Source organism: Vespa crabro, chromosome 2, assembly GCF_910589235.1.
Source record: "Vespa crabro chromosome 2, iyVesCrab1.2, whole genome shotgun sequence".
NCBI classification, from domain to species: Eukaryota; Metazoa; Arthropoda; class Insecta; order Hymenoptera; family Vespidae; genus Vespa; species Vespa crabro.
Window position 1 is genome coordinate 4451125 of NC_060956.1, and position 19275 is coordinate 4470399.

At 28.2% G+C, this 19275-nt stretch overlaps 4 protein-coding genes across 8 annotated transcripts in view; 2 read left to right on the plus strand and 2 right to left on the minus strand.

Annotated features, from left to right (window-relative positions):
- The first annotated feature begins 1061 nt into the window (after positions 1–1061).
- LOC124421963 (serine/threonine-protein kinase ATR) lies at positions 1062–12051 on the plus strand. 2 transcript variants are annotated; one of them, XM_046957752.1, is made up of 39 exons: positions 1062–1326; positions 1459–1655; positions 1733–1903; positions 1979–2136; positions 2229–2378; positions 2462–2660; positions 2756–2895; positions 2979–3550; positions 3644–3808; positions 3890–3924; positions 3991–4387; positions 4474–4651; positions 4726–4971; positions 5057–5173; positions 5260–5382; positions 5466–5713; positions 5789–6007; positions 6083–6254; positions 6335–6586; positions 6683–6843; positions 6906–7066; positions 7143–7421; positions 7507–7652; positions 7728–7844; positions 7933–8072; positions 8136–8360; positions 8464–8724; positions 8818–9043; positions 9144–9328; positions 9406–9605; positions 9688–9860; positions 9940–10083; positions 10214–10371; positions 10482–10713; positions 10781–10919; positions 10994–11108; positions 11217–11370; positions 11522–11758; positions 11869–12051. In XM_046957752.1, exons 1-39 carry the CDS (start codon positions 1283–1285, stop codon positions 12049–12051), a joined length of 7419 nt encoding a protein of 2472 aa, XP_046813708.1. In that variant the 5' UTR covers positions 1062–1282. The 2 variants fall into 2 exon arrangements, with proteins under 2 accessions (XP_046813708.1, XP_046813707.1); XM_046957751.1 differs by having other exon boundaries at positions 3890–4387.
- Positions 12052–12196: 145 nt separating this feature from the next.
- LOC124421967 (odorant receptor 13a-like) lies at positions 12197–13984 on the minus strand. The gene is given in 8 exon segments (XM_046957760.1): positions 12197–12427; positions 12491–12598; positions 12684–12783; positions 12847–12947; positions 13033–13181; positions 13265–13452; positions 13544–13699; positions 13809–13984. Coding segments are annotated over 8 exon segments (1209 nt in total).
- Positions 13894–16943, minus strand: LOC124421966 (actin-like protein 6B). Its single transcript, XM_046957759.1, has 6 exons — positions 16710–16943; positions 16142–16486; positions 15719–16048; positions 15390–15641; positions 15128–15325; positions 13894–15039 (listed from the first exon to the last, which is right to left on the minus strand). The coding sequence occupies exons 2-6, from the start codon at positions 16466–16468 to the stop codon at positions 14824–14826; spliced, it is 1323 nt and encodes a 440-aa protein (XP_046813715.1). The 5' UTR covers positions 16469–16486; positions 16710–16943; the 3' UTR covers positions 13894–14823.
- A 168-nt stretch (positions 16944–17111) lies between these two features.
- Positions 17112–19275, plus strand: part of LOC124421964 (neogenin) — a 31330-nt gene continuing 29166 nt past the window's right edge. For 2 of the 4 annotated variants that reach the window (XM_046957754.1, XM_046957756.1), the window contains exon 1: positions 17112–17696. In XM_046957754.1, coding sequence (XP_046813710.1) covers positions 17642–17696 — 55 coding nt within the window. In that variant the 5' untranslated portion in view covers positions 17112–17641. The remainder of the gene's footprint in view (positions 17697–19275) is intronic. The other 2 variants (XM_046957753.1, XM_046957757.1) reach the window with 2 other exon arrangements.

Consider the following 19275-nt stretch of genomic DNA (forward strand, 5'->3'; position numbering starts at 1 on the left):
AGTGAAACTATTCATTAAGCGTTTCGTATTTATATTTTACACTGCAGTAGGTAGTCTTAATGATAGATAAAACGACCTTGGAATCGAAGATAAAAGTGCAATTATTTAAAGATACGAGTAATGGCAGACTTTATTTGTCGAATAGAAAAAGGCAACTTAAATGGAAACGATTAAAATACAAAGATGTAGATTCAAGTATAGAATATTTATTAGAAATGTTTCTACTATGTTGTGAATGATATACCTTTGTGTCAGTTCCATGCGAAGGAAATATTTCTCTATCGACTGAAATCCCCTACCGGATGTAATAAAAAAATCAGAACACGTACCGCTTAGTTGTTGTAATATAATAATAATTACTATCTAAAGGGGAACTTCTCTCTTTTTAATAATAATGACAATGGACATTGATCTAACTATGCGTATGAAAGAAAAAAGATATAATTTATTTAAAAGGAAAAAAAATGTATCATTATTATTATGTATATACATATATAATAATAATGATAAGAAATGTTCACATCAGAATCCTGTTAAGTACTCCTGTCGACTAAAAGTAGAACAGCTTTAAGTTTCGCAACGAGTGACCTAAACTTGTCAACAGTAAAAGCTTTCTAAACGCGTTTAAAGTTTATATACATGTTATATACTTTGTGTATAATACATTCTCCTTGAGAGGAGAATAAATTCGGTTACTGTCAATCTTTGATAGATACAAAATTTTAAAATTTCTAATATTTTTTCTTCGTTTATTTCACTCATAATGTATATTTAATTATAAATAGATAGATTTAAATGTTGAAAAAAATATTAAAATGATGAAACGTTATAAATTTATTAAAATAATTAAAAATATATACTGTATATGTGTTTATTCGTTAAATAAAATATTTTTTCTATTTGTATATTATAGATACATATATATATATACATATATAATATATATATATATATATATATATATATATATATATATATATATATATATATTTAAGTGGATCTTGATAAATAGTGTTACAGATGTCGCTCCTGTGCGATTATTTTTGAATAACCGCGAAAAACATTCCTAACGAACGAACCTGTTCAATCTTATTCATTTACGACAAAAGTATTGAGTTTTATAGAGTTATAAGTCAATTTATTAATTTATAGGCTGTATTATAATGAAGCTCTTAACGCTTAATTCGATGTCTTAAAATTATGTGAAATGATTAATTGCAATTTACACAAATTGCAACCTAATTTCATTACTATTGTGTATAAAAATGAAATATAACGTACGATGGATGAAGATGATAGTTTACCGGAATATCAAGAAAATACTAGGTAATATATTTATAATTATTTGCAATAAAAATAATAATAATAATAATAATAATAATTAGCTTTTCTTTTTACAACCTTTTACAAATCATATAACCAATTTGGTCTATCGTATTTACACAAATGATTTTATAGCGTTGCAGAATCATTATGGAAATTTATTCATTGTCCAGTGACTACAATTTTCTCAGATTACAAAAGTGTAACAGCCGAACAAATTCTATGCTCTCTACTAGAATCAATTCTTAAAAGTTCATTGAATTTAAGGAATGTTTTAATTCCTCCTTACAATGTAATTCCATATGATGACAACTTATATGTACAATATGAAGGTAATTAAATATATTTATATATGTTATTAAGTTGAAGTATATTGACCATATTTTCATTATATCATTTTATTTTCCAGCATTTACAACATGGCTTTTTGGAGCAATGTTTTATATAATAGGGAATCCATTAAGCAATGATGTCCTAATGAAAAGTATAGAAGTACAAGCATGTATGCTTAGAATATTATCGGCACATCATAGTATTACATTTACAAAAATAAGCATGATATATTTATCTATACTTGAAGGTATTTATTAACAACTTTTATTACAGTTATATAACAATATAGTTTGTATTTTATTTCTACTTATTCTTCATGCAGAACTAAACGGATTCTATGTACATGCTAAAGAAAATGATGAAATAATACTGCGTAATTTTATAATAATTGATAATTGTATACCAGACTTAGATCTTTCAACATACCCAGTAACTTTGAAAATTAATCTTGTTACATCTGTACAGAGATCTATATTGGAGGTAATTTAAATTATAATATATCACATATAATAAATAAATTAGTTTTTTTATTTTTGTATATTTTTATGTTCATGTGAATTTCTACTATATAGATTATTAATAAATCAGGAATATCTACATGGGATCAAGAAAAACTTGGGAATATTTTTATAGGAACTATCATAAAATCTGCTCCAGATATAAAACTAAATATCTTAGAACTTTCTCCACAACTTATAGAAATTTGTAATTCAACAAATCAAGTATGTAACTTTACTTATTTAATATCTATATGAATTCATATATGTTTTGCATTAATTTAATCTAAAAATGTATGTATTTTAAGTATGCATCAACATTAATTATTTATACTACTGAAATTATAAAAACTATTCCAATATGGATAAATTATGGACAATTGACAATTGAAGCTCTCAATCAATATATTAAAACGTTGTTACAACTTATTCATATGTTAGTAGCATCAACAAATCTTACTACTTTGTGCTTTGAAATAATTAATCTTTTAGAGCATGAATTCATATGTGAGTTTTTATTAACTTTAAATATATATAGTTTGATATATATTATTACTCATTACTTTACATTGTTACTTATTTATTATTATTTTTACAATCAGTGGCTGAAGTGGAACAGGAAGCACTAAAACCATTGAAAATAGAAATTTGTCAAAAAATTAAAGAATATTTAATTTTAGAACCAAGATCATGTACTTCTTTTGAAGCTAAAAAGTTTATCAAATATTTTCGAAATTGTCCGGTTAGTAGAATTATCTCTAAAATCCAATATATTTTATAAATACGATATAGATTTAGTATGTATATATATATATTTTTTTTTAGGAGTTTATTTCAGTTTTTATGTGTTATATTTACTTTGGAATCAGATACAATGATTCAATAACTAATAATGTAAATTTAGAGGAAGTCAATGAAGCATGGTTTTTGTTTAAACAAGAATTACATGCTGCCGTGCAAACTAATAGATATAATGATATGTTATACATTTTACATGGTTCTTGCTTGTTACAACACTGGATTATTGAACAAAATATCGATGTTATTTTATATAAAGATGATTTAAATGTTATATTAAAGAAACTAATATACGAACTTAATTTTGGTAAACATGAATTGAAAGAAATTATTTTGAGAAGCATAATGTGTGTAATGATTCATAATGAATCTAACAAAGATTTGATTGAATCAATACTAACATTACCATTTATGAAGAATATAAAAGAAACAGCAGAAATAAATCAAACAGGTATGGAGACTCTCAAATCTCTTAATAATGAAATGAAAGCAAAATGTTTCATGACAATATGTGGACATGGTAAAAAAGAAAATAGATTATATCTAATACGTACATTTATTATAAACAATGAACTTCAACTGGCTATTATAGGTATAAAGTAAGTATTTTATGTAGAAATAAATTCATATATTTAAAATAGAATAGCGTTATATACATTGTTCTTATAATTATATATTTTTGTAATTTGTAGCAGCAGCATTACATTAATGAAAAATTCAAAAATAAAATTAGAAGATATCTCTGAATTTATTTTAAAGCCTGCTTTATTCTCAACCAATGAATTAATTCAAGAGACTTTAGCAAAAACATTAGGCCACATTGCTTGTTTTTTATCAGGTGGCTTCGACGTAGTCAGGTACTGATATTATATAATTTTTTCTTATATTATTATAATATTATTATATATTAAAATAAAATAAATATCTTTTTCTTTCAGAGATATAGCACAGATAATTAGTAACAATATAGAATGTAAATATTGTACTAAAAGTGTAAATAATTTTGATAAAGATAAATATTTAGAATCATGTTTTATAGACAAACAACATGATCAGCTGTTGAGTCAATACTTCAAATTATTAACATCGAGATCTCCTAAAGTGCGTTTAAGTTTATCGAAAAATTTTATGTCTTTTACAAAGCATATGAAATCATTTAGCAGCAATACAATAACACAGCTTTGGTTGCCTTATATGCAAGATGAAAATGTAGAAATAAGATCAAACTTCGCCATAACAATAGGACAAGTATTAAATATTCGAATTGATATATTGAAGAGAACTGGAGAATGCTTATTAGATAGGATACCAACAGAGTTAGAAAAATTCGTGGATTTTGTGATTAATTTTATGGTTGAAACATTAATCGTTGCACTAGATACTTCCAATTATTGTTTACATAACACATTACTTAATGCTGCAAAAAACTTTGCATGGTATAGAACTAAATACAATTTGAATCTATAAAAATCAATAAGTGTAACATGATTTTATTATTAATAATTTATATTTATGATTTTAGTGTTCCATTATACGTGACAGAAAGAAGAATTATTAACTTACTTTTTGTTACTATACTTCATCCAAATTCATCACCTGCAAATGTGGCTTCTGCTGTAGTTATTTATCAAGATATCGCTTCTTTTCTTAATATAACACCGAAGATGCTATACATTAGATACAAAAAATTTTTTCTCACAGTAATAACATTATTAAAATATAAGTTTCTATATATTCAATCTTTATTACAATATTTATATGAATATTTTTATAGTTAATAATGCAACGAGCAGTTTTTAATTACCTTGAGAGTTCTTATAATATTGCAACTTCAGTACATCGCGTTGCTAAATGCGTTGGGTATCATGGATCACGTGAATTACTAAGGAAAGATGGTTATCATGCAGTATGTTACTTACTTTCTCTTATACTTCAAACACCAAAAGTAATTTGTCTTTTACAAGATATGGCCGAATTATTGTCTGTAGACGAGAAACAAATGTTGATTGAATATTTTCCAGTATGTAAAATATCACATAAATATTTTAATCTTTTTAAAAGCTTCTCTGATATAAAACTTATGTATATTATTGTATTGTGTTTAGCATATTTGCAGTTATTCATTTCTAAATCTGCCATTGAGTACTGGAATAGAATGTTTAAAATATGTATCAAAATTGACTAAAATCAGCATTTCAGAATTAACAAGGGATTCTTTTGTGGTAAGAAATACTTTTGTAATATTATTAATATTCTTCTTTCATGAATGTATTTTATGAATGTTCATTTATTTTCATATTAATAATAGGGTATATTTGAAGATTTGATGTTAAAATTTTATGAGTCACCAGAAAAAATTATTGGCTTTTTACGTATAATATCAGACTATGATGGCACTACAAGACCAGATTTTAGTACACATGAAAGAATAGTAAGTAATCTTACTTTTATATTATTAAGTAAATGAATGAGTATTATTTTACATAATATGTAAATTTAATAAATAAATTTTAGGTCGCTTACCTGAAACTGAGACTACATGGTATATTAGTCAAATATGACGTCAATCTTGGTCCTAAATCAGATGAATATACTCAAAAATGTGCATTGGCTTCATTATCGACATTAATGCGATACATGGGTGCAGAGCATGTTGCGCCACTTAGGTATAAAATTTTAGCAACATTGCGCGTTTCATTAGGATTTAAAAGACCTACCTTTGGACCCTTAGTATGTGATGCATGGGATGCCTTTATTCACAAGTATGTTTATAATAATTAATTAACTATTAATTAAATATAATTATTTGCAATTTAAATCATAATTTTTAATTTTAGTATGCCAATGGAAGATCTTGGCCCATTATTACCAACTATATGTGTTTCTATGATACCATTATTAGAAAATTATTCTATAAAAGTAAATGAAATGTTAGAATTTTTATTTCATGAAAACAATAACATTTCAAAATATATTTCGGATTTGTTTTTTATTGATGATATGAAAGTTTCAAGTCATATATCAGCTATTGTTAAGAAACATATTTTAGAAGCACAGTAAGTAATATATATTTATTTATCTGCTTAGTAAAAAAGAAACAATTTTTGTTCAAAGCCCTTTCTGAATTTTAGACCATGCGAATTTGGTAAAAATCTGAAATTATGGCTTAAACGAATTACTCACGAAACAGATGAAGTTCGTATGAGGGCATTGGTATATCTGCAGAAATTTTTGGCAGAACATAGAATAGAACTTAATAAAATGATATTAAGCGATACAGATGTACATCCATTAATTGTTGAGGTATATTAATTTCTAGTTCTATGATATTACTTAGCAAATAAGTAAACCAAATGATGGGAATAAATTTTTCTCTTACAAAGCTTTTAGATACTTTACTTATGGGATGTCAAGAAAAGGATGATAATATTCGTATTTTATATGGAGAATGTCTTGGGGAATTAGGTGCTATTGAACCAAGTCTTCTTCCTCGAAGAATTATTTCCAGGGAAGATAGTAAATTCATATTTGATATGAATGAAGAATTTGCTTGTGCAATGCTTTTTGAAAATGTTCGTGCTTTCCAAATGCAAAACAGTACTCAGAGTATGGATTGTTTTTCACTTGCTATACAGGTATGTAAATTATTATTAAACAACTATTATTATTAATAATTAAAAACAATTATTATTAATAATTACCAAATCCGGAAATTTACATTATATTTTTAGGAAATATTAAAAGCATACGATATAAGACCAGAAGGTAAAAACAGTGAATTATGGAATAATTTGCCTTTAACAACGCAACAAATAATCTTTCCTTTTCTAACATCGCATTATAAAATAACAGTAGTAAACGACATTATCGAATTTCCTCATCCTGTTTATGGGTACGTCTTTATCGGATAAATAACTGTATAGCTAAAATAAATAATTAAAATATTTCTTATAGCTCTGAAGCAGGATCTTCTGTGGGAAAGTGGGCATATAATTGGCTATGTAGTATGTCAAATAATTTAAATCATGAAACCTTAAGTAATGTCTTACACGCTTGTAGACCAGCATTCAAGCGTGATATAAAAACAATGATATTTGCTCTACCTCATATAGTCTGTGAGTTATGTGATATCTTTATATTTGTGATCGTTTATTATACCATATATATAATTGGATATATTTTGTTTATTAGCTTACATAGTTTCAAATGAAACAGAAGAAATACATAATAAATTGAGAGAAGAAATATTAGCTGTAATTAATGTTAGAATACAGCCTACTCTTGATCAGGAACTTGTTAACTATCGGCCTCTTCGATACGACTACAGTACGAAAATAGATGATAAAAGAATTTCTGATGAAGCTAGACGTACGCGTTGTTCTCAAATTGTATTTTCGATATTGGATCATCTACAACGATGGCTTAGAGAACGAAGATTATTTCAGGATGAAAAATTTAAATCAGTAGAAAGTAAGAATGATTTAATATAACAGGAAGTATATATTTTTACAGAATTTAAATAATATTAAATTATTTAATATTTTCATTGAAACAGCATTCTGTTCGAAATTGGATACTTTAGTGATAGCAGAAGGTTGCTATCAATCACACGAATATCATCGTGCTTTAATGTACTTGGAACAACATATGGCTTCTAGTGGTAAAGGATTATCAGAAACAACAGAAGGGGGATTACTTGCAGTAAATAAATTATTGCATTTCTCTATATCAAAATATTTTCATTGTACGCAATAATTTATATCCTTTTTATTATAGAAAATATATGCTCAACTTGATGAGCCAGATGGAGTTTCTGGTATTCTAGCAACTCAAGATCAAACACCCACATTACAACAATTGGTATTAGCACATGAAGTTAGTGGACAGTTGCAGGTATAACAAATATTTTTAGTGTATGCGTGCATGCGTATATACGTACGTGCGTGCGTGCATATTATATGTTATTCATTTTAATTTAAAGGATGCAGCTACATGCTACGAAAGACTTGCGCAAAAGGAAGTTGTTAAATCTAAATATTTACAAGGTATGATCCATTGTTACTTGGGTCTTGATCAGCCTTTTACAGCAAAAAATATTACAGAGGGTATATTAAGCAGCAGGTAATAAAATTGAAAGATATGATGTAATTGACAGATATATTATATTTTTTCTTATTATAATAGGCCTGAATTAGAGCCATTGATAATTGATAATGAACCTTTTTGGAGACTTGCTCAAGTCACTCATCTCGACAATGCATCTCAAAAAAATATAAAGGACATGTTGTTAGAAGATTTTGAACGAGGAATTAAGCCAGATTTTTCTATTATAAAAAAAAAATTATTATCGCTGTTAGAAGTTGCTTCACGTCCAGGAGGATATCAACAAACGTATTCATGTATTATGAAGTAAGTCTTTTGAATATCTAATAGCATAAAAATAGGATTTTTCTTAAAATCTTTTAATCTTTTTATTTTATTTTTTTTTTTATTTTTTTTATTTTTTTTTTAGATTACATGTACTTAATGAATTCGATAAAGCAGCTTCTTTGATGATGACGGATGTAAAACAAGTTCCATTGATATTGGAAGAATGGGATAAACGTGGTCAACTTATACGAACATCACGCGGAATAGAATTTGTTCTTGGTATGCGCAGAGCCACATTAGATTTAGCTGTAAAATTACAGGCTAAAACGAGTGGTACAGAAAATCTAGAGCTTAAACGAGAAATTGGCAAAATTTGGTTGAAGAGTGCAAAAATTGCTAGAAAGTATATTTCATTTGATAAGCGCAAATATATTTTTTTTCGTTGATATATTATATATTTCTTCTTTAACATCGAACATTATCTTTTTTTTTTTAGGGCTGGCTTACATCAACAATCATATATGTACATTTTGTCTGCTGGTGATTCTTGTCCATCTCAAGAACTATACATAGAACAAGCTCAATTATATTGGCAAAAAGGATGTCAAGAAGAAGCTTTTACAACTTTAAAACGATGTTTTTCAAATTGCTTCAAACCATCTTCTTTTTATAAACAAATGCCATCAGGAGAATGTGTTGAAGAAAGAAAGCAATGTGCCAAGGTTTTTAGATTATAAAAAAAAAAAAAAAATAATGAATACTACATATTAAAAGAAATATTATATCTCATTCTTTTGTATAATAACGTATCATTATTTTCAGGCAAAACTTCTCTTTGCTAAATATAATGATGAAACACTTAATGTGGATACAGACGTTAGTATTTGCAATTATAAGGAAGCTATTGAAGTTTGGAGAGCATGGGAAAAAAGCTTACTTGCTTGTGCTCAATATTACGAATCTGTTGTTAATAGAATGTCTGATGAAGAAAAAGACATAAAAGGACGGTAAGATAATATAATAATCATAATATAATATTATCTTGTATAGGTATATTGAGGATTATCAAATGTTATTGTTTTAGAGAATTACAAGTCCATATGATGAATTATTATGGTAAATCACTTCAGTATGGTTGCAAATACATTCATCAGTCAATGCCTAAAATGTTAACTATTTGGTTAGACTTTGCTTCACGTGTAGCTACTCGTAGTAGTCAATATGGACAAGTCGAGAATGATAAGTTACGTCAAGATTGTTTATTAAAGATGACTAAAATTATGGGTAATGATAATAATTTATAATAAGAAAAATAGTAACGCAGGGATAACGTAATATTATTTTTTCTTTTTTATTTATCTTGTAGATGCATATCAAGAAAGATTACCAATATTTATGTGGCTCACAGCATTTAGTCAACTTGTATCTAGAATTTGTCATCCTTCCGTAGAAGTTCAAAAAACACTTTGTACTCTTTTGGTTAAATTAATTGTCGCGTATCCACAACATTGTTTATGGATGATGGCCTCGGTTATTAATGTAATTATATAACAATTCTCATTATTATTCTAAAAAATTATTTTTACTCTTATATAAAAATTATATTATTTGAAAATAGTCTTCATATCCTATACGACAAAGAAGATGCCAAGAAATTTTAAATCATTCCCAATTGAAAACATTAGAAATGACTAAACTTATCAAGGATTTTAATAAACTTTGGGAAAAATTAATAGAGCTGTCTAATAAAAATATACCTGATGTAAGTTTAGAATATTGAAATATATATATATATATATATATATATATTTAATATTATGATAATTTTTTAATAATAATAACACACGCTCACACACACACACACACATAAAATATTATTTATTGATTAACAGGGAATAATGAACACAACAGTTAGTCAATTATCACGAAATTTACCACGAATGTTTTCAAATACAGATTTTAGTCCGATTATGATCCCGGCAACGAAATTTCGGCAATTTATTTTACCTTCTAAAGATACTTCTGTCGAGCATCATCATCCATTTTCTTCGTAAGTATATGTAATATAGGAAAAAATTGTACTGTCATGTATTAACAGTAAAGATGTAAAGATTGTATGTAAAGACTGGATTTATATTTTTTATATTTATTCGGATATAGAGAATGTGTCCATATTGCGGGAATAGAGGAAAAGGTTGTTGTTATGCAATCTCTTCAAAGACCACGTCGTATTGAATTGAAAGGATCGGATGGTAAAAAATATCTTTTTATGTGCAAACCGAAAGATGATTTAAGAAGAGATTTCAGACTGATGGAATTTAATGATATTGTAAATAAGTATCTTCAAAAAGATCCAGAATCACGACAGAGAAGACTTTATATAAGAACCTATGTAAGTATAATATATTATTTGGAAATGATAGATAATGACTATTTATAATTTTCATTATTATTAACAGAGTGTTGTACCGCTAAATGAAGAGTGTGGTTTTATTGAGTGGGTACCCAATTTAGTTGGTTTTCGTCCTATCCTTATGAACTTATATAGAGAAAGGGGTATAGCTATTACAAGTAGAGAATTAAAATCTCTTTTGTGTTGTAAGTAATCGAAATAAAATTTGTATATACATTTTTATATACATTTTAATTGAATATTTCATATGTGGTTTTAGCTTTAAAAGATCCATTAGAAAAAAAGAGATATATATTTCTTAATAAATTACTACCACGTCATCCTCCAGTTCTCGGAGATTGGTTTCGTCTCACATTTCCTGATCCTTATGGATGGTAGAGTGCAATTATATTTATATTTCGCTTAACTTCATTGTACTTTTTTTAATAGTTAATGCTTGAAATTGTTTTTTTTTTTTTTTTTTTTTTTTTTGTTTTTAATAGGTACGAAGCTCGCACTGCATATATTAGGACTACTGCTGTTATGTCAATGGTAGGATATATTCTTGGACTTGGAGATCGTCACGGAGAAAACATATTATTTGACTCCAAATGTGGTGATTGTGTTCACGTTGATTTTAGTTGTTTATTTAATCGGGTAAATAATCGTATCATATATATATATATTTATATATATATACATATACATATATTATAATATGTATATATATATATATATTATATTATGCATATATTATCATTCTGTTCGATAAATTTTTCAAAGATATATTTTCTATATATATTTTTAGGGTGAACTATTAGATTGGCCAGAAAGAGTACCTTTTCGTTTAACACACAATATGGTCGATGCTATGGGTCCATTAAAAGTAGAAGGTCCATTTAGACGTGCCTGTCAAATAACTATGAGAGTCTTAAGGCAACGATCGAGTACGTTATTAAGTGTACTTACTCCGTTTGTATATGATCCATTAGTTAGCTGGAATAAGAATCAAGTAGGAGAAGCTGGAGAGAAAACTAACGAAAAGGTATTTGCATTTTAAAGTTCTTTTTTAAAAATATTACTTATTATTATAAAGAGCAAATAATTAATTTTGTTTTTTTTTTTCTTATTTCTTCTTTTTTTTCTTTTTTTTAGGCAGTAGAACATATAAAAAACATTGAACAACGTTTAAAAGGTTTAGTTCGTTCTCAAGGAAAAAAATTAGAAAATATTGCTTTAAATCTTAGTGTTGAAGGACAAACTAATCATCTAATTTTAGAAGCTATGAATATAGATAATCTCTGCCAAATGTATTTTGGATGGGGAGCGTATATGTAATATTTAACAGTACCTGTGAGTTATTATGTACAAGGCTTTTTATACATTATTATCCTATGCGTTAAAATTCTTAAGAACCATAAAATATGAAAGAGAAGTATTCAAAATCTGTAAATTGTGCAAAAATTCATTAGACGATTAAATTTCAAAGCTGAATAATGTATGTATAAAGAAATATTTTAAGATCATATATGAGAATAAGGCATTTGAAAATTTATACCGCATTAAAATTTTCTAAATGCATCACATAAAATTTTCCAGCTGTTATGTAACTTGGTTTTTGACTCCGTAATATCATCATACATACTTCAGACTTTATTGGGACAGATGTCTGATACCACTCAATGGAATATATAGTTTTGCTAACCATAGAACTCTGTTATATGATATAATGACATTTGTAAAAATAATATATACTTTTTTAAGCTTTTTTTATTACCTGATAGATCAGTTGATCACCAGGAAAACAAAATAATAACAATTGAGATAGTGCCATCATTAAATAGGAAAAGTATTTCATTGATTTAGTACCATCTGTTAAACCACTCTACAAATGTATCATAATTGTAATATGTGTAAAAATATTAGTATATATATTTTATAAATAATATATTAATTTTTTTTATACTTACATTACTGACTTGTATGCCTACTAGACAGATTATCAGACTACTAGATATAGTTTGCAAAAATAATATTAGACTAAAATTTTTTTCCATAATTTCGCAAAATCTACAATAATTTGTTTTAATAATATTTACGTGCATGTTTAAATTTATATAAAATGTTAATTACCGAAGGATTATATGATGATACTTAATATTTCGCATTAATTGATATTTTATATTTTTTATAATTTTTTTCGAGCTCTTTCGTTGATACCGAAGTTGATACGCCTAAAATAATTATTACTTGTTTAAGCTAAATTTCTGTATATGTAATTTGTTTTAATATATCACATTAAAATAATCCAAATTATACCAGGTTACAACTTTTATTTATATTGTTTAGACTTTTTTGCAATGTTACAAAATGACCACATGTGTGAATTACAGCTGTGGCTATCAAAGTATCTATCGCAAGTAAAAGAAGACCACAAATAGAAGTTGCTATCATCTGAGAGACATAAACTATCTGTTAATTTTATAAACATATAATTTATTAGAATTGTCCACAATGTTTGATATTATAGTTTTGTCTTAATTTATCAAACTTACCTCATAGAGTGGGAATTCATAAAAGGAATCAGGATATAATGCCATAAAAGGAAAAGAGTTGGAATTATTTCCAACCATTCCTTTATATTTCAGAATAAATACATCAATCAATGGTAATGTGAAAAATACTACCAAGACATTAAGTATTAAAAACAAATATCCTTTTGTAATATTCTTAGCTTGTCTGTAAAAGTGGAATATACATATAATTATAATTTTTACTTTTCATTTGTGCGATATTACTTTTTATCAATTATTTGTATCCAATTACTTACATTGCATATTTTTCTAGGTTTCTATAAAATAAATTATTTATTGCAGATTGCCAAAAATCCGTTAATAAAAAATTAATAAGAATTTCCACATTAGAACTATTTACAGTGCATACTAGTGTTTTTGACATACCAAGTAATATCATGAGTAATACTGAACTATATAACAATGATATTAATTGATATAAACAATTTTTTTTTATTTCTTTTCAATTTTTAAATTTAATTCTTTCAAATGTATCAACTTAAATTTGCTCTTTATACAGACCTGATTTCTAGAACTATATTTAAATCGTTCCAATCTTGATAAATTTGTATTATTTGTGGTATAATAATAGGAAACATGCATAATATACAGAAAAGACTCCTCACTTTATTTTTTGGATAAAATCCAACCATTTGTAAAATTTTCTTGTTTATAGATACATAATGTTCAATATCCATTGCAAATTATTAATATTTTATTTTGTAGATTGTTTGACAGGCCACTTGATATAAAATTTTGTATTAAATACTTTATATACAAAGTTATTGTTATAGTTTTTTTTATTTTAGAAAGATAGTTTTACAGAATAGCTAAAACAGGATAAATGAAAAGGTCTACTTTTATGTGTGATCATTATTAATACTTGATCATTAATCATGAATAAAATATTTGGTATATACACCCTTTAATAGGGGTCATAAGAAAAATTATATTCTCAGAAATGTTTTGATAATTATTTCATATTTATTTCAAGAGCCTTTTCAAACCTCTATATTCTATATTCTGATAAGTCAGTAAATTAACAAATCAATATGAGAGAGACTTTAGATGAAAAAAATATTAAGAATGATTAATGATTTCCTGGTATCATTTACAATCACTTAAAAATGCCATGTTTTCTTAATAGTTTTCTAGACCTGCCTTATACTTACATGCAGGGTATATACAGAACAAAAGAATAATTACACTCTATTATAAAAATTGACTTTGATCGAGATACAGACTCTTTCATGTTTAAAGAAAGTACAAAGGCAAAAGAACTGTGGAGTAGAAACTACTATTTAATTGTAAACCACACAACCTTTTAAGGTAGGTCTTTATAAAAACTTTAATATATTTTGTATACATTAAAATTTATAAAATTCTCGCACATGCATCGTGTATTTGTTATAAATAAAAGAAGTAACTCTATCTTCATTGTTTTTACATCTTTAACCAATGGCTAGGATTAATTGTGCAAAACGTACTGTACAAATACAACTTTATGAAAAAATGAGTAATTACATGTAATACAAATTCAAGGACATTTTCTTTCCACTTGATTTTTACCACTTTCTTCATATTCTTGACTGGATATCCACATTTGTTGAAACGTACCTATCGAAGCTAATATTGAACCTCCAATCCAAGCTCCAAATCTTCGTTCTGCACAACCATTTGCACTTATTAATTTCAATCTCATACTGGATGGTATTCTCATAGATAGATCTCTATTAAGACGCTCGGGGAAACCCTTGATAAAAAATAATTCAAATTAAATCATACAAAGAACTTTTTATCCCGGCGATATATCAATGATCTATTAATGAAGACAATTTTACCTGTATAAATGAATTACCACCAGTAACAACTACACTACCGTAAAGTGCTGGTCTTACATCTACATCGCACATGCCAACACTAGTTGTAACAATATGACCTACACCTAACATAGTATTGCCAACCATTCCACCACGCATTTGAACCATACTAGGATCAAATAATGCTTCTGGTATGCGGAATCGTTCACTTCCAAAATCCTAAAATATCACATAATTCATTATAATTGTTTCAATAATGAATCATTTCATTACAGAAAATTACCTGATGATAACCAGTGGGAAATTCGTATTGTACAGAGGGTATTGTAGAGACTATTTTTTCATCGTACGGTGTTTCTGAAACTTGTAATACAGTAGCTTGAAAATCCTGAATAAGTTTCTTTACCATGTAATTATGCCAGGATTTAGTAACTTCAGGTAAGCCCTTCTTTTTCACCCATCGTGGTTTATCATGATCTTTTACTACTTCTTTACTGCCCACCATGTAAGAGGGTGACAAATCAATGTCATTGTCCTATTTTCATTTAAGAAAAACAGTTATTTCTTTTTCATAATTAATAATATTCAGAGGGAATAAAAGGATTTTTATACCTGCAAAAATTGTCTACATTGCATACTTATATAATCTCCGCCAAGAGGAGATTTTACAATAGCTTGCGTTAATACAAAACCATCTTGAACAGGTACAGCAGAAGTATGAGTTGCACCACTATCAACAACGATACCAGTTGCTCTGCCATTTGCAAATGCAGCTAGTACAGCATTTTTTACAAGAAAATATGCTGGTACATTATATTTTTCAAACATTAATTCAGTTAATTTTTCTCTTTTACTACGCACATTCCATGGAGATTCAGAAAATAATACCGGATGATATTCTGCATCGGATTGAATAACCTTAGAGTATGTATAATCCAATACCTATATAGTAAATAATTGACTTAAAGTTAAATAATTTCATATACATATAAAATTATACAACAATATACAGTATCAAACGTATAGGACTATTACTTTTTCAAAATGATCCCAATCCTCGATCATACCATCCTTCATATAGCTTACAACTTCCATATTTTTACGTGGGACATGAAGAATCGTTGTGTCGATGTAATATTTGGTCCCTGATTGTGTAATATTGCTATCTGGTTTTTTATCATCAATGTCCATAGGTTCGGTTTTGGTAGCTGTACTATTTGCATCTTCTCCTATACCTACCACTGCTGGTATTTCAGCCTTTGGCGTATCCTCCTGAGCATATCCAACTCGCAAAGAATGATGTCCTAAGTCAAATACTAAGGCTCCAATTTCATCTCCTCCGTATAACATTCCTCCTGACATTTTAGTGAGTTATAATACCTTTAATAAAATTATTAATCCTTTTTAAACCTTTATTTCGTTAAAAATAAAATTAATCAAAGCCAATTGATATAATGTGTACATATTTTTCATACACGTCACTACAATCAGAGAGTAATGAAATTTCGAAACATTGTACAACAATGCTTAGTTAATATAATATGTATAATAACTTTGAAATAAATTCATTATCAGTAAAATATATTTTCGCAGCATGACTCACCGTATATTTCTTTAAAAAAATTAAATCAAACGATACGACAACATAAACGTTGATTTGTCTTTTTTTCTCTCGACGCACAGAACATAACCTAAGATTACTATAAGATGCTTACGGTAGCCATGAAGGTCTCATACATCTGAACGAATTTGAACGCAACTCAACAGCCATCTACGCATTTTAATGTTATTTATATAAGACATATAAAAATAATTTTTTTTCCAATTAATATTTTGCATATTGATGTTAAACGAACTAACATTGCTGTTTTATTCATAAATAACAAAATTATGATCGTAAGAAAATTTTCTTTTCAATTTATTTTATTTTGATATTACAGAAACATAAATATGTTATTTCTACAAAACAAAGGATAGATAATAAATATCGAATAATCAATATTTATAAGTATATTATTGAAAAAGTTCAAGTCAAGAAGATAATTTGATTCTAACAAAACTACATTCTACGAATAGACACAAAGAAGAATTCAAATTTAATAGCGGCGCGTGAAATAGTACGATCGTATTGTGGCGTGCCGGCACATGGTGCTTCGATCGCGGTTCGTCCCACAAAATGGCGTCGGCTAGGTCAGATCGTCCGTGGACTCGAGGCAATGCGGAGGTGTACAGACGTCCGTTAGCCATGTTCCGCCGTGATCGTACCAGAAGCGGATCGTCGTTCGTCTTGCGACAATGGTGAGGTTTAATATCGCGAGATTTGTGATTTTGACACACGTTGGACGATGAGTCCACTCGTTCTAACGAGAAATGTGTACCGCAATCGACAGGACGGGGCAAACGTGTGAATGTGGAGAGATTGCGTGAAAGAAAGTACAACGGGGTGGAAGAGAGAGAGAGAGAGAGAGAGAGAGAGAGAGAAGAGGAGAGGAGAGATTTTACACGCGTCGGAGTCTGTGACACCCGCCGTGCCCGATGGAGCCGCATACATTCACCGTCCCGTTGGCTTTGTTGACATTCGTCTTACGAGGTAAAAAAAAAAATATCACATTTTTTCTCTATCTAAAATTCTTTTATTATAATTATAGATAATCAACCGTCATTTATATACGTTGTTCATCTTTCGATAACATCGTATATTATTGATACGTTTCAGATGCACTTTATATGCATTCGTGTTTTCTTTTTGTTTTTCTTTTTTTCTCTCTCTTTCTCTCTCTCTCTCTCTCTCTCTTTTTCTCTTTCGCTCTTGCTTCGATCGCGTCGGATAAGATTCTTTTGATGCGAGAGGAAGGCGAGAAAAGGCGTCTTGTTAAGAGTCCAAAGGAGTGACATACGCAATGATACGTTATGTATGCATGTATACATGCGCATATTTATGTATAACGTATAAATTGTGATAAGCAAATGTCGAATTCAATAAGAAAATAGAGCGAAACTTTGATTGAATCTCATCGTCGATCGTAAAATTCAATTAAAGAAAAAGAAGCAACACACTTTTGGCATCACTAATTTCTCTCTCTCTCTCTCTCTCTCTCTCTCTCTCTCTCTCTTTTTTCTCACTTAATCTTCCTACCCTAACTTTTTATACTTGCTTTCCCTGTTTGCGATCATCTCGACGCAATGGTAGGCAAATATTTACGATGCCATTCCGCGATTTTCTGTTTACTAATCTCTTAACTAGGTAGATTACGTTCACTTAGAAGGACGCTTAACTTTCTTCCCCCTCCCCTCCCACCGCACATACACACTTCTTCGTGACTTGGCGAGTGTCGCGAATCGACTATTTTTTTTTTGTTTTTTGTTTTCTTTTTTTCTTTCCCTCCCCTTCTTTCTTTCATCCACCAATACACTAGGCATCAACAAGATTTTGCTCCTAACTCCATTTGTGGTTTTCTTGTTTTTATTCGGAAAAAAAGAGCCGCGTTAGATCGTCGATACTGACTGGGATCGAAATGATGCTCGTTGGAGGAGAATAGAAGAGAGTAGTATATAAACATACACACGCGCACGCGCACACACACAAAGATTTCTTCTCGAAAAACTTTTCTCGATTATACCTAGGCGCTCTTTGTTGCGTTCGCGTAGGACGTGATCGAAAGAGCAAAGCACTCTTCGTTCACCGAAGGTCGTCGGTTAGCTGAGAGAAATCTGAAGTTTTTAAGTGGCATTTATAACGAGTATGTATCTATATATATATGTATATGTATATGTATTATATATATATGTACGTACATACATTATATATATAATATATATATATAATTATATATGTATATATGTACGTGCAACGGTATAATACTTCACCGGTCCATTCTCTAACTATATATTTAATCTCGATCGTTCTAACGGCCAAAGAAGAGCCATTATTCGCTTTATCTCATTTGAAAATTACGTTCGACTTTTAATACAACGAGATGATACTACTACTATTACTACTTCGTAGCTTATTCGAATGCTTTATGTAATTTGTAAACACGTACGCGCGCGCATTTCTATATTTTCACTCATTATTTTCATACATACGTTCTTGATAAGACGTGAATGGAAGTATTACGTATAATGAATTCTCTATCTTTTTCTCTCTTTATATATATATATATATATAT